Genomic DNA, 14,521 nt, shown 5'->3' with positions numbered 1-14,521 from the left:
TAAAAGGTTCTTCTTCTCTTAAGAACAGACTTATTTCAACAAAACATACATTAATAGTTCTTGTTTTTGACGTAAACGTGAAATGCAGGTGGGGTATTGTTGTCATGCATGTTGCAAAACCATTCAGAAACATCATTTAACCCTTTACCTCATAGAGCATAGTGACAAAGTGCAGTGCGCTAAAAATAGAACACATGTAACCTAGTCGACCACATACGCCTGCCTGTGAACTGTTAAGCAATGTAGTGTATGTTACGTTTAACAGCAATTTTAACCATTTTACATTTTTGGTACACATCTATTATATGTGGAACAATTGAAGAATAAAGTCCGATTGTTATAGCTGTGTAATTATTTATCACGGAAGAATTTGTTATGTGCTTTAAAATCTGGAGAGAACTCGTTCACCGTCATGTCAGTGAGGCCGTGTGACCAACCGTAGCTGCCATTTCTCATACTCGAAATTTACAAGTTTTTCGTCTGTGTCTACATCACTAAGTCATCTGAATTTGATAATTTATAAAAACTAATTTCTGCCTACATCAATATCAGAGCCTTTACCTAGGTTATTGAATCTTTCATAGTTGTGATTCTAATGGTGAAAACGACCCAGTTACTTTAAACAGCAGATATCGACCAGTACATAAACAGTGACCACGTGATCTGACGTAATTGCCATTTGCAGAAATGAATGAAGTATCTAATAAGGGGTTTTCCCCGAAGGTGGCACTATGAAAACCGGCTTAAAATGGCTGATGATTACAGCCGACGTCAAAAGGCGCTTCAATGCGACTTATGTAGAGGCATCCAAAGATGGTTGCATGAGGTAAAGGGTTAAATCTTGGTAAATGCATAATTTTCTTTCCATCTTTCCATTTTCCCACTGCTGCTGAAAAATTTTCTTTCTCTGTTACAACGTTATATATTCAAGTCCTTTCAACATAAAGTTGTTCTGCAAGTTCTCCCCCACCCCCATGTCACTGAGTCGAATAACTCTCTTTCTCTTAAAGTAATAAATCTCAGTTTACATGACAAGTTGAAGTTTTGTAATAATTTATTCCTACATTGTTTATTGTACAGTACTTTGATTTAATTATCCCTTTACCTCATGTAAGCACCTTTTGACACCTCTACTCCATTCTCAAGGAAGTGTCTTTGGACGCCTCTACCTGATTCGCATGGAAGAGAGTTTCAACACCTCTACACCATTCTCATGGAAGCGCATAGCTGCCAACCTTCCAGGCTCACAATTAGTGAAAATAGGGATAAAAAGTCGTGAATTTGGACATGAATTCGTGAAAAATACCATGACAATAACTCCATCCACTCTGACTACTCCGACCGTCATTACTACCCTATATCAAGTTCGCAAAATAAAAATAAAACACTACATATATGCAGAAATATTTATTTACCAAGACATGATACTATAGCAGACTTGAACTTCCTCAACTGCTTGATCGTAAATTTGTTTTCTAAACACTAAAAACAGTTCCGACTTCTTGCCTGCTGGTTGATCTTGGGGACTAAAATTGCTGGCAAATTTTCTGCAGCTAAGGAGACCCTAAAGTGTGTCTTATTTTTCCTCACTAAAGAAAATACTCTTTCGCTGTCACTGTTGCTGTGAGGAATGCACAGGAGCTGCAGCATTTTTGGTTCTTCCACAGGAAAATTTGGAAGCGATTTTCGAGTCCGGGAACATGTCAGAACAAATGTTTAGCATGGTCTCCAGCTGATAAAGGTAGATTGTGTTCGACACAAGAAAACTCACAAATAATGCTTAAGCGTTGGTAGCCTGCGGGTCTTCCGCCAATGGTTTAAAATATTCCAGAGCTGAAATCTGCGAATTCTTAATTTTCCCAACTTCTACGTGTTTTTTGCAACCGACATTCTTCCTTACATCGTCTCTGCGATGGCACACTGAGTGCAAAAAGCATGAATGAATATCAATGTTTAATGGCAGAATGCACGGCCAATTTTTGATATATTCCAAATTAAACTTCACTTTTTGAGTAATACATTTCTTTTTCCTTGGTGGTGAAGACGTTTTCAAAATCTTACATGCGATGCTGAACGGTAACTCGAATCAGTGTTTTGACGCATGCGCGGATCAAATTTCCGGTTAGGCCCCAGTTTCTCTCAAAAGCACTTGTAAAACTGCTCTTATATATATAGATTAAAATAGGCTAAAATGCTTGTGCCCGGGCCAACTGTACTAATCAGCTGTAGATCTAATATCGTGACCAGCGGTACCGGACCATTTCGGCAACTGCGAATATCACGACTAGCGCTTAATGGGAAATCGGTTATTTTATTAAAGATTTAAAATAATTGAGGATCGGAAAATTCGTGAATTTTTGGCTTGTGGCGTGAATCCCTGAAAAAGTCGTGAAATTCACACCAAATTCGTGAGGGTTGGCAGCTATGGAAGCGCGTTTCGACACCCGCTGTAAACATCAGCCAGTCTGAGCTAGTTTTTGCTGTGCCACCTTTGGGGAAAACTGCCTATTAGATACTGCATTGATGTGAATGACCATTACATCAGATCACATGGTCCCTGTTTAAGCTCTAGTCGTAATCTGCTATTTAAAGTAACTGGGTCGGATTTTCCACTATCAAAACTGGAGGCTGCGGATTTCGTTTAGTAATTTCTGGAGTTTGCATGATCAGAATCATGACTATTACATTTTAAATAACATAGGTAAAAGCTCTGATGTTGATGTAGACACCACTGACGTTTTTATAATCTCAGGTGATTAAGTGATGCAGATGTAGACAAAGAACTGGTAAATTTTGAGTATGAGAAATGGCAGCTACAGCTGGTCACACAGCTTCACAGGTCTGATGGTGAATGAGTCCTCCCAAGATTTAAATCACATAAAACCTTCTTCAATGAAAAATAATTTTACAACTATAATTATCAAATTTTACTCTTAAATCTTTCTATACATAATAGATGTGTACCAAAATATAAAATGGTTAAAATTGAACGTAACATGTACTACACTGCTGTAACAATAACTATGAGTCAAATAGGTATCAGGCATTATATTTATAGCGCACTACACTGTGTAACTTTGGTACATGTATATCAACTGCCTACAATGCCATACACTCTATGAAGTAATGGGTTATGATGAAGACACTTTTGTAGAGTTGTCAAATGGCTTCTTTATGAAGGAAGTGACATACTGTATGTACTGTCACGCGATTTTGTTTGTCTTTGTCTGGTACCCTGTTTTGTTCAAGGTTAATTTCTGTGTGTTTTAATCCACAAAATCTATATTTAGTCTATGCTGACCATGTTATGATCTTATATCCAGGTGTAATCATCAAAAAGAACTCGACAGCTGTGTGAAGCCCAAAATTCTATCACAGCACCCCATTTCCTGTAAATGTCAGTTTTTATAATGATATAATATTAATCTTAGTGTTACATATACTTTAGCCAACATTTCTTCCAGTAACAGAAACCTGACATACCAAGACAGGTATGGGTAGAGATAATCAGATTACTTAACTTACCATGTAAATTAGTTACTGGTTCTAGACCCATTCAAAATAAAATGTGGCCACTTGTGAGGGGAACATCTTACATTTTTGTACTAAGATGCTGGCCGATGGTCACGTTAGAGGGGTGGCCATTCTTGAAGGGTACTTTTGAACACAAACTCATCAGTGCCAAGGGATTCTGGCTGTATAAAGCAGGTGGATGCTTGTTGGGGTGAGGGTGGCATTCAAGAGGGGGACCACTGTAATGTTAACAAGATTTTTGAGACGAACAACATACAACAGATGATGGATGACAGACAACAGGCCATTCCATACATTCTTCTGGCTTATGACCAATGGAGACATGGAGTTTTAAAAAAAACTTCAAACATGTATTATTCACTTTGATGGTATACCAAGAAAACTTAAAGTATCAAAATAAACACATAAATAGAATTGTTACCTTTGGATAATCCATAAGGAAGTGACTCTCTAAATTGATTTCTAATAAAGGATCAACCCCCATTAGGGGTTTAATGATGGACACCCCTGGCAGGTTGCTGTCCGACAACAAACTGATGTCTGGCTTTCTGTGTAGATAGACATGCCTGAAATGTTTTTAAAAAACTGCAATGGAACGATTATTCATGAGAAATATTTTTTTAAAAAAATTACCAGCCACTTGTATCTCTCTCTTTTTCAAACATATTTTAACTTGACACCATTATTAGTGCAAGCTGAAATGTTTTTAAAAAAGCTAACATAACCTTTAAGCATTAATCATTTCTATCAATGCTTATAGAACTGTATGTTTACATAAGAATCATACTGCATTTGCTATGTGAAACATTTGTCAGCACAAAGGATGAGTTCAAAGGCTTATTCTGAATGCATTCTATATATATCTTTTTAATATCAATTATTCATGAAACTAAACAACAAATATTTACAAGACATTTATCAAACACAAAACAAATCAAGATTAAAGCATTTCTGATGATTTTTTGTTTTTTCCCTCCTTCTGCTTAGAACATAGTGTCAATTGTCATGTCTAGTCTATATTAACATTTTGTAACAATATTTATTAAATTTTCCTTTTTAGAGGCATCTAGATTTATAGTCATTTGTTAAGTATGTTACCCTCATTTAATTATTAAAGAAAATTAAAATACATTATCTGCATACAATCTTATGTTTTTTCCTTCATACAGATGGTTGGTTATTTGTTTTTTTTTAACAGCAATTCAGCACATTATTACAAAGATCAAGCTGAGATTTTGGGAATTAAATACCTTTTCCAAGGATTCACCAAGGCAGATAAATGGGAATGTCATACATGGGTATCAAAACCACAAAGCCTGCAATAATCATTCCAATACTCAATGGATTAATGGGGCTGAAGTAGCCATGTAATCTAGTTTCATTATTATTGCTTCGGTACCATGCATTGAATTGGAGAAATATATAAAAATATATCATAGCTGAACCATTCATGTGGCAATCAGATTAATCACAATGGCTTGCATCAACTGGATGAGATAAATCTTTACCTAGGTAATTAATTTTGATAAAGTTGAAAAATGTTTAGAACTAACTTCAGTTTTTTTAAATCATGTACTTCTAACTTAAAAGATTTTTTTCTTTTATTTTGTCAGAAAATGTGGACAAGATTTTACACTGACATGAAAGAACAAGGAAAATGTCAAAAACATCTTTAACCTGAGATTCTTCAAGGCACCAAGCGGTAAATTTTTCACAAAAATATATTTTGTTTCTTATTAAGGAAAAGAATTTCTCCACATTAAAAGAACTTAAGTCAACCTACAGTTATCTAAACTTAGATTAAAAAGAAAAAACACAACTGAGTTAACTTTCAATAATCTAAATCCAGAAATTAAATAAAAGGGTGCTTTCAGTCTTAATTTTGTTACCAAACCAGATTCAAAGGTAAAAGGTATTCTAAATTAAAGTTGTAAGCACGAATTCATTGCCCTGAAACTAAACACATAAAAAAGCATCTAAGATATTTTAACCATTGTCTCTATTTTGAAGTATTATAATATCAAGTGTCCTCCCACCACTGGGAATGGTATTTTATTCTGATGATATACTGTATATAATAATAATAATAATAATAATAATAATAATAATAATAATGAGGACTTTGTATAGTGCCTAATCTTTAGAAGCTCTAAGCAATTTAGAACATTAGACAACACCTATAAGATAAAAAACATATAATGATATGATTACAAAAAGAAACACCATGAAATTAGAAAACAAAAAAAAAAACATGCTGAGAATATTTAAGGTAGGAAACATTATTAGGTCTTTAAGTTTGTTCTTGCAGTCGAAATAAGTGAGTTTTGAGAGCACTCTTGAATGAGATCACCGTGTCTTTGTGTCTTAGTTCAGTGGGCAATTCCTTCCATGTTGCTGGGCCCTGGTATGCAAAAGAACACTGTCCATATGACTTTGTTTTCATAGTGGGAATAATAAGATTGTCAGAAGAGGAGCGTAAGTATCTTACTGGTGTGTACACATAGGTGAGGTCGGATAGGTATGTTGGACTAGAGTCCAACAGTGAAACGTAGCACAGAGAACAAATTTTGTGTTTGATTCTGGATCAAATGGATAGCCAGTGTAGGGTATAGAGCAGCGGGGAGGTGTGCTCTGATCATGATACTCTATGATCCGAGCAGCTGTGTTTTGAACTTTTTGAAGTTTCTGGAGTAGATATTGAGATGAACCAGACAGAACTGAGTTACAATAGTCCAGTCTTGAAAGTACTAATGAACACACAAGTGTTTTAGTGGCATCATCTGAAAGATATTTGCGAATTGAGATAATGCGTCTCAGCTCAAGATATGCAGCCTTGCATATGTTCATGACATGTTGGTGCAATGTGAGAGTACTGTCCAGAGTGACACCTAGGTTTTGTACTGACTGTGTGAATTTAATGTTGGTGTTACTGATATTTATTGTTTGAGGTAAAGGATGTGAATGAGAAAGTCTTTGTATTGTGATCAGAATGGCCTCAGTTTTATCATCATTCATCTGCAGTTTGTTACATGTCATCCATGATTTCACATCAGAAATGCACCTCTCTACACCTTGGATGGTAGCATCAACTTCAGTTGGGTGGCTAGATTTGCATATTTGGGTGTCATCAGCGTACAATTGGTGAGACACTGGACGATGATCTATGACATTTGAGAGCAACTGAGTGTATAGCATAAAGAGAACAGGTCCAAGAACAGATCCCTGTGGAACACCACAACATATATTAACTGGTCTGGAGTGTATTCCATTTGCAGATACAATTTGTGTCCTGTTGATCAATTAGGACTTGAACCACAGTAAGGCTGTATCATGAATGCTAAATACATGCTGGAGACAGTGAAGTAATACATCATGGTCTATTGTGTCAAATGCTGCAGACAAATCAAGGAGGGTAAGGACTGTAATCTTTCCGCTATCCAAAACAAAGAGAACGTCATTAACTACTTTTAGAAGAGCAGTTTCAGTACTGTGGCAAGGGTGATATGCAGATTGTACATTGCTAAAAAGACTGTTTGAATTCAGATGAGATACAAGCTAGGATAGAACAACCTTTTCTTCTAAGATTTTTGATATGAATGGGAGATTAGAAACTGAGCGGTAGTTCTTTAAATCGTTATGGTCGAGTGTTGGTTTCTTCAGCAGAGGCTTTACAATGGAAGTTTTGAAAAATGATGGGAATTACCCGGATGAGAGAGAGAGGTATTAATAACATCAGTTAGTGAAGCCAATACTGGATCTAAGCACTCAAGCAGCAGTGATGTTGGAATTGGATCAAGTTCACATGACTTTGGTGCACTCTTCATCAGGATTGTGCATACAAAATCCATAGAGACAGGTTCAAATGCTGCAAATGGTTGCCGCTCAAATTCTGTATCCCAAATGTATGGTGATGACGAGTCAATTGAAATTGTGGTGTCAAGCTTATCTCTAATGGTTTGTACTTTGTCACGGAAGAAATTTGCAAACATGTCTGGAAGGTCGACTGGAGAGGAGGTAGTTGAAAGTGGTGTAAATTTGTTCCTTGACATTAGCTTGTTAGTAATCTCAAAGAGCTCTTTGCAGCTGGAACTTTCCATGATTTTAGTAATGCAGTGGGCTGATTTCGCTGCAGGGACTATATTTGTGACATTCTTCTTTAGCGGCTTCATAGATCTGCTTATGAATAGTGAGTCTGGTGGAAAGCCAAAGCCTCTCAGCTTTACGGTGGTCTCTTTTAGCAGTGCGAAGCTGGTCCATAACACTACTATACCATGGAGAACACTTTTGAATTGATACTCTGCACTTGGTAGCTGGGGCATGTTTGTCGAGCAATGAACGCATGCAGTTATCGAGTTGTTCTGCTGTAGGAGGTAAGCAAGTTGTTAGGTTTGCTTGGATGTCATGCATTAGTTTGATTCTATTTATCATATGGAGGTTTCTCTAAGTAGCAGATAAAGGTGGAGGGTTAGGGACTGGTATGTCAAGATGGCATATAATGCAGAGGTGATCTGATGCAAGGTCATGGGATACCAGGGAGGACCGTAGAATGTTATCATCAGGTCTATGAAGAATCCAGTCTAAAATGTGACCATGTTTATGGGTGGGTTGGTTAACAGACTGTTTTAGGTTGTAAACATTAACGGAATCTATGTTCAAATATAGTCTCACGAAATACTGAAGTACTCTCACGATGTACTGTTTGTACTTGGAAGATAAATTGTATGTAATTTGATGATATACTTTATTACTCTCATGGTATACTGAATGTATTCTAAAGATGTAGTTATGCATTGTCATGATATACTGTATGCATCCTGCTGATATACTCTTTGTACTTCTCCCATGATAAATCCATTGCTGGTGTGACTCCAACACACTTCATCCAAGAACAACAACATCTGTGTCCAAGAAGCCAAACTAAAAATCATTCTTGGATAGTAAACTTTTATTTAACTAGTGCAATTTTCATATAATAAAAGGACTAAAAGTTATAATTCCATACATCCAATGTTTAGGAAAGTGAATCAATATTTAAATTATCACCCACTGCATTCACAACTATGGTTACTTTTTCTTATTAAAAAAACTTCTAATTATACACACACCCAACTATACTTTAAAAAATAAATATTTACTTTCTTGCCCCACAGACCTATCAGGAGATATGATGAAATCACTGCTAAAGCCTGCTAAAACAAATTAACTCTAATTTACTTGCCAACAGCCCAATTTGAAAGCAGTTAATTTCATAGAAATGTAACATCTAAAAGCAGTATCAAATAAAAATGGTTATTTCAATGTAATACTGTATACTGACATTCTTTTTTAAATATATTTCTAATTAAGGCTGATGACTTACGACCAAAAGAAGGACACGATCATGAAGAATACAGACACTCCATACACCAAAATGCCAATAATAGCCAGGAAAAAGATTATGTAGGACTGCGTCTGCTCATCTATGATACCCAGCATCTGAAACACAAAGAGAAAATTACAAGCATCATATCAAAGAATGAGAAATGCATTGAATCTTTACATTTTAGAACAAAAAAATTGCATAAAGCTACTAGTCTCAACACTTTTTTGGTGGTTGGTATTTATAATATATCCCTATTCTGGATCATCACGCTAGCACTATCATCAACAGCCCACATAAGGCAACATACATTAACATTGTTGCATCATAGTTATCATGCCAGTTTTAGCTAATTTGCTGCATATAAACATGCTGAGTAAAGTTTTTTAATCAAAAGAAAATTATTTTTCTGTTGGAAATTCATAAAATGTTCAGCACTAAATTTGTGATTTATCAAGCTGATGTACTCAACAGCCATGGTTTACAAAGTCGGAATGTTTCCCTGAAAAGTGAAATGAATTTGAGCTGTGGACTTGGCCTTGCCTTTTGTTCCAGCAAATCATCCATTATCCTTACAAAGTCCAAAATGTATTGGCAAACAACAAACATTCTCCAATCACATTGTACTGTTTGATGTCTTTGTCAGAAAGTGCAAGTGGACATGCAAAACAATACGCAAAGACATTAATAATCATAATTTTATTACATATTACTGCTTTTCAAATATTCTAGGAACTTATATTTTTCATGTACATATGTGTGTGAAGATTTATTTTGCTAAGTTATAGGTTTTTTTAAAATATGCAATTCAAATTTATCTTCTCCTTCATGCCAATCACTGAATCCATAAAAACTCCAAAGAATAATCAAACACATTTTGATCACAATTTGTGAAATCAATCTCAAACTTTAAAAAAGTCATTAACTGTTTCTACTTTATGTGTAGACCAAGAATGTTTCAAACATTTTCCTTTTTATTTCTGATTCAGTAAAATGGTAAATATCTTTTCTATTTTGCATGCATCACACAATTGCTATTTAAATAAACCATCTCTGTACAAAAAGGTCTGAAACTAATTTGCAGTTTTTTATTATCCTTTGCCATTATTTTTGTCACAGAAATCCCAGACCGATTGTTCTTTCCTACATTCGTGTAAAATTATTTATTCTACCTGTTTTGGAAATATAATTTAAACAAAAACATTTTTTAAATATCAACAGTTGTACTGTTAGAGTAAACTAGTCAGAAGAGACCACCTATTTTGAGACCAGATTCTTTAATGCAAAATATTTGCTTACGATATAGTGTTTAACCACATGTCTCGAGGCCATACATTCTATTGCAGAAAGGGTGGTCTTTCAACACAGGTTCTTATGTGTGAAAATACAGTTATTTCTTCTTCCAAAAGTAGAATTTGAATAAATAAGTGGCCCAGAATTAATTCTTTACATAGGATTTAACAGTATCATTTACAGTGTGGAACTCCTGCATAATTCTGAATTCATGTATTATTAAATTGTCAGCATCGCATTTTCCTCCATAAACACTCCATTTGAGAAAAGAACAGTCGCATATCTGAAGGTTCATATTAAATATGGTACAAGTTCGTCCAAAAGATCTGCTAACCATGCTACATTTAAAGTCATACATTTACTTTCAACATCAATCATTCTTAACCTTCCCTCACATTTCTCATTCATAGTAAGACAAACAAAAATATGTTTCCAGTTGGCAGGCTGACCCTGTTTTTCACTGCACTTATTTCCTAGCCACAATCTCTCAGGCTAAGAAAGACCATATTTTGTTCATGCAACTATTTAGGCTCAATTAACTGCACCAATTACTTCCAAAATATCTTCTTTATCCCTCACAATCCCAGTTGAATTGTTTGCTAACAAAGATATTCAGTTCTTTTGTCTGATCCATATACGACAGGTCATTGCCCATATGCAATCAGTAACAAACAAAACAGATGAGCAGTATATTTAATGATGTCCAAAATCATTCAGGAATACAAATGTATGTACAGTTGTTTCAATTTTTTCTCATTTTAACTACTTCACTGAAGCCACTCAATATATTGGATTTGGAAGAAGGAAATAATAATAATAATAATAATAATAATAATGACTTTAAAGAGAGTAACACAATTAGCTAAGAACTAATCTACCTTGAGGCCCTCATACAAAGGAATTTATTTGTTTTAGCTGCATCTCTGAAGCCACTGGATATATTGGGTTTGGAAGAAGGAAATAGTGGGCATTTCTAATCTCAGCTAGAATACTATTCCCGAACAAAGTTCCAGAGTACTGGAAACTTTTTTACATAATTCCTTATTTGGTTTGGGAATTTTATACTGTTTGGTAGTCATGGGTCACAGGTTGGGAGTATTGCCAGGTAGCCTAAAATGGAACAGTGATTGTAAATATTCAGAAGCACTATTCCTGGATATCCTGTAGATTAATTTGGCTTTTCTCAAATGGATTTGATCTTTAATAGGTAATATTTTTAACTTGCCAGCTAAATTTTCCTTGCTTTCTGGATTGATATTAGCCCTAATGCTCTTTTTTGACGATGTGCCAGCTTTGCTATGTTTTTATCATTTGAATTACCCCATACTGTATTACAGTAGTCTGAATAGGGTTGTATGTACTGTTATAAAATAACTTCCTGTGCCTTTCAGGGAGAAAATATATTTGAAGTGCTCAGTACATTATATATACTAATCATTTAGTTTTTTTGTATTTTGCGATAGGCTGTGAACTACTGGATTTTCCAAGTGAAATAAATTTGACAATTCACTGGAATTAAATATGATAACTATTTTCACTTGCTATTTCAATATCATTATAACCATGAAATTTTAGTTTTCATAAAAAATGGTTAACTGATGAATACTTTAGAACCAATTTTTAAAACATCATTGATAATTTAATAGCCATGGTTATTTTCTTTAATAAAATATTTATAAAACAGACTAGAAAAACATTAAGTGCATAACCAGTTAAAACTATAGGATGTGGAAGTCATATTACAATATTACAATTTCTTTTTCACTGTCTTAAAATTTATTTGTGTTGTGTTGCAATATCTTGGATATTACTTGTATAAAAAAACTGGTAAATGGAATGGTAAAATGAAAATACAAGAAACAGTTTCCATGCAGTTCCACAATGTCACGTATATGAATTTAAATAAATAGCGACAAAAAAATACTAGAATGAATGTTACCTGCTACTGCAGCCATTGGCAGTCAATAAAACTAAGAACAGATACCTTTCTGAAGCATAACAGGTTATGACTCCTTAGCTTTTGACCTTATCACAGGGCCTTCGTCAGGCCCTCCCTTGGAAATATTTTTCCTTGCACCATGAAATTCCCCAAATTTAAAAATCTGAAACCACTTTTCAGCCACAGGAGCCATTTTTATGCCATGATGCAGGGACTTAAATATATGCCTAAATATTGGCCCTATTTTTAATCTATATAAACATGACAATAAAAGTTTTTACATTCTTATTACATTTCAAAGCAAAAGAATAATTATTAATAAATATAACAATACCATTATATACATGTGAAGTTCAATGTATAGCATATGAAAAGCAAGAATGAATAAGAATGTTTCTTTATAACTGATAAAACAAAATACTGCTTAGTCTTTATGAACAATGTCACTGACAACATTTTTTAAATGCCTTCCTGAAATATTCTCAACACTGGGCCCATCAACAGAAATTCTCATTAAATTTTTCAGAGTAGATATACCCAAAAAATTAAGTTTGTTTTGATGACAGATTCTGGCAACTGAACCCCTTCTCACAGTCTTCAGTATAAATAGGGGCAACAATTAAACTGGTAGCTGCCTCTGATGCAGCTAGACATAAATCTTTGTTTTTCAGAGCAAGATTAGCCATTTTCTTTGTGTCTGATACAGACTTGTTTTATAAAGTAAATTTTAAAATTTTCATTGATATAAGCGACTCAGGTCCTTAACAATTCGATGACTGGCATCCTGTGATGTGTTGTGATGTGATTTGGATTTTTAACCTAGCTTTAACAATTTTTCAGTCACATCGCTTCGATGTCTGCAATGTGGCAGTTACAGTCATGTCTAGCACTTAAGGGCATCATGCTGCAGACATGTAGCATGATGTCTCACCCAGTCACATTATCCTGACATCAGACCGACCAGTCATAACACTAACTTCTTAATGCTGAACGCCAAGCAAAGCAGCTGTTTGTACCATTTTTATAAGTCTTTGGTATGACTTGGCCATGGATTAAACCCACGATCTCCCACATCTGAGGAGGATGCTCTAACAACTAGGCCACCGGAGTGGTCTACTGGCATCCTGTGTTACTCAGTTAAGTTCAGACCACAAAAACATGTTATCAAAGTAAATAATCCCAAGTGCATCTCACACTCACAGTTTGCAACAAACATAAATTAACAACACGTGCAAATGATGAATCATTTTGCCGACCTGTTCAACAACAGAGATATCCCCCGGTCATTCCTTATTTCCTACTAATCACATTTAATTACTTCTCAAAACCGACTAACAAATTACACTTAGCTGCAATAATGTTCGAATAACCTCTTATTCATCATTACTGAAATGATCAACTAACTGCCACAGATAGCAAAAACAGGCATTAAGTAGCCTGGGTTGCTTATATCAATGAAAAATAAAAATTAAGTTGATAAAAATAAGTCACCAGCAGCTTTCTCCTGTCAGTAAAACATAGTGCCACTTTCAAAATTCTTTCGAATTTGTTGCCAAATGCGGAAGCTTAGCAAAGGCCCTGCTTCACGGAGGAATGACTCCTGGACTTGACTCCAGTCTAGACCTATTCTTAGTTTCATTGACAATTAAAAAAAATACAATACAGCAACTAAATTTGTTATTTTTGATTTTCATTTTTAATTCCATGCAATAAAATTCTAATAAACAATGGTCCGCTGCTCTAATTTCTTTTACATTACATTATTCATCACATTACTATAGCAATTTTAAATCAAACTTAGAAACATAAACATAAGTCCTAACATACATACATACATACATAACAGTATTTGATATCATGGTACATTCTACCTTCCTATGTTCAAGTGGTGTTCCATTTATGTACCAACAGCACCATCATGTATGTTATTAAAGAAACAAAAGTGAAGAGGATGTTGATTTAATTATGAATATATCATAAAAGTATGTGTTTATGTCAAGTTTCCCAAATATAACAACAAAAATTCACCTCTGAATATCAGTAGCAACAGATCCACATAAAACTTCATAAGATTGGACACCGTTCTAAACAGTGTTACTGATATTATCAGCTTTGAGTCGCAAACACATGTTGCATAGCAGACTTGATGCCTATTGTCATCGAAAGTTGATTCCCCTCAGAATAGGTGGTAGGGACATTTATTAGCATTTGAAAGAAGAGAATTTGTGAAATGGAGTCTTTTTCATGGCATGTATCTTTGTTTCATTTCAAAATTGATAATGATTCTATTTTCAAAAAAATATTCTGTCTCTGTGGCTTGATGATGATCAATATAAACAAATGAGGTGTCAGTGACATCATTGATGAATGCCTTATCTTGAAAACTGGGAGTTTAT

General features: G+C 34.7%; 1 protein-coding gene across 3 annotated transcripts in view; it reads right to left on the bottom strand.

Moving 5' to 3' along the window:
- LOC149801590 (ceramide glucosyltransferase-like) overlaps positions 1-14,521 on the bottom strand; it is a 132,274-nt gene that overhangs the window by 53,056 nt on the left and 64,697 nt on the right. For all 3 annotated transcript variants that reach the window (XM_089955841.1, XM_089955842.1, XM_089955843.1), the window contains exons 3-4: positions 8,894-9,009; positions 3,956-4,100 (exon numbers count right to left, since the gene is read on the bottom strand). In XM_089955841.1, the coding sequence (XP_089811967.1) occupies positions 3,956-4,100; positions 8,894-9,009 (261 nt within the window). The remainder of the gene's footprint in view (positions 1-3,955; positions 4,101-8,893; positions 9,010-14,521) is intronic.

This window comes from Sinohyriopsis cumingii, chromosome 4, assembly GCF_028554795.1.
Source record: "Sinohyriopsis cumingii isolate HCF-2022 chromosome 4, ASM2855479v2, whole genome shotgun sequence".
Classification (NCBI taxonomy): domain Eukaryota; kingdom Metazoa; phylum Mollusca; class Bivalvia; order Unionida; family Unionidae; genus Sinohyriopsis; species Sinohyriopsis cumingii.
The sequence above is the reverse complement of the archived record's forward strand: the minus strand, read 5'-3'. Positions and strand labels throughout refer to the sequence as shown.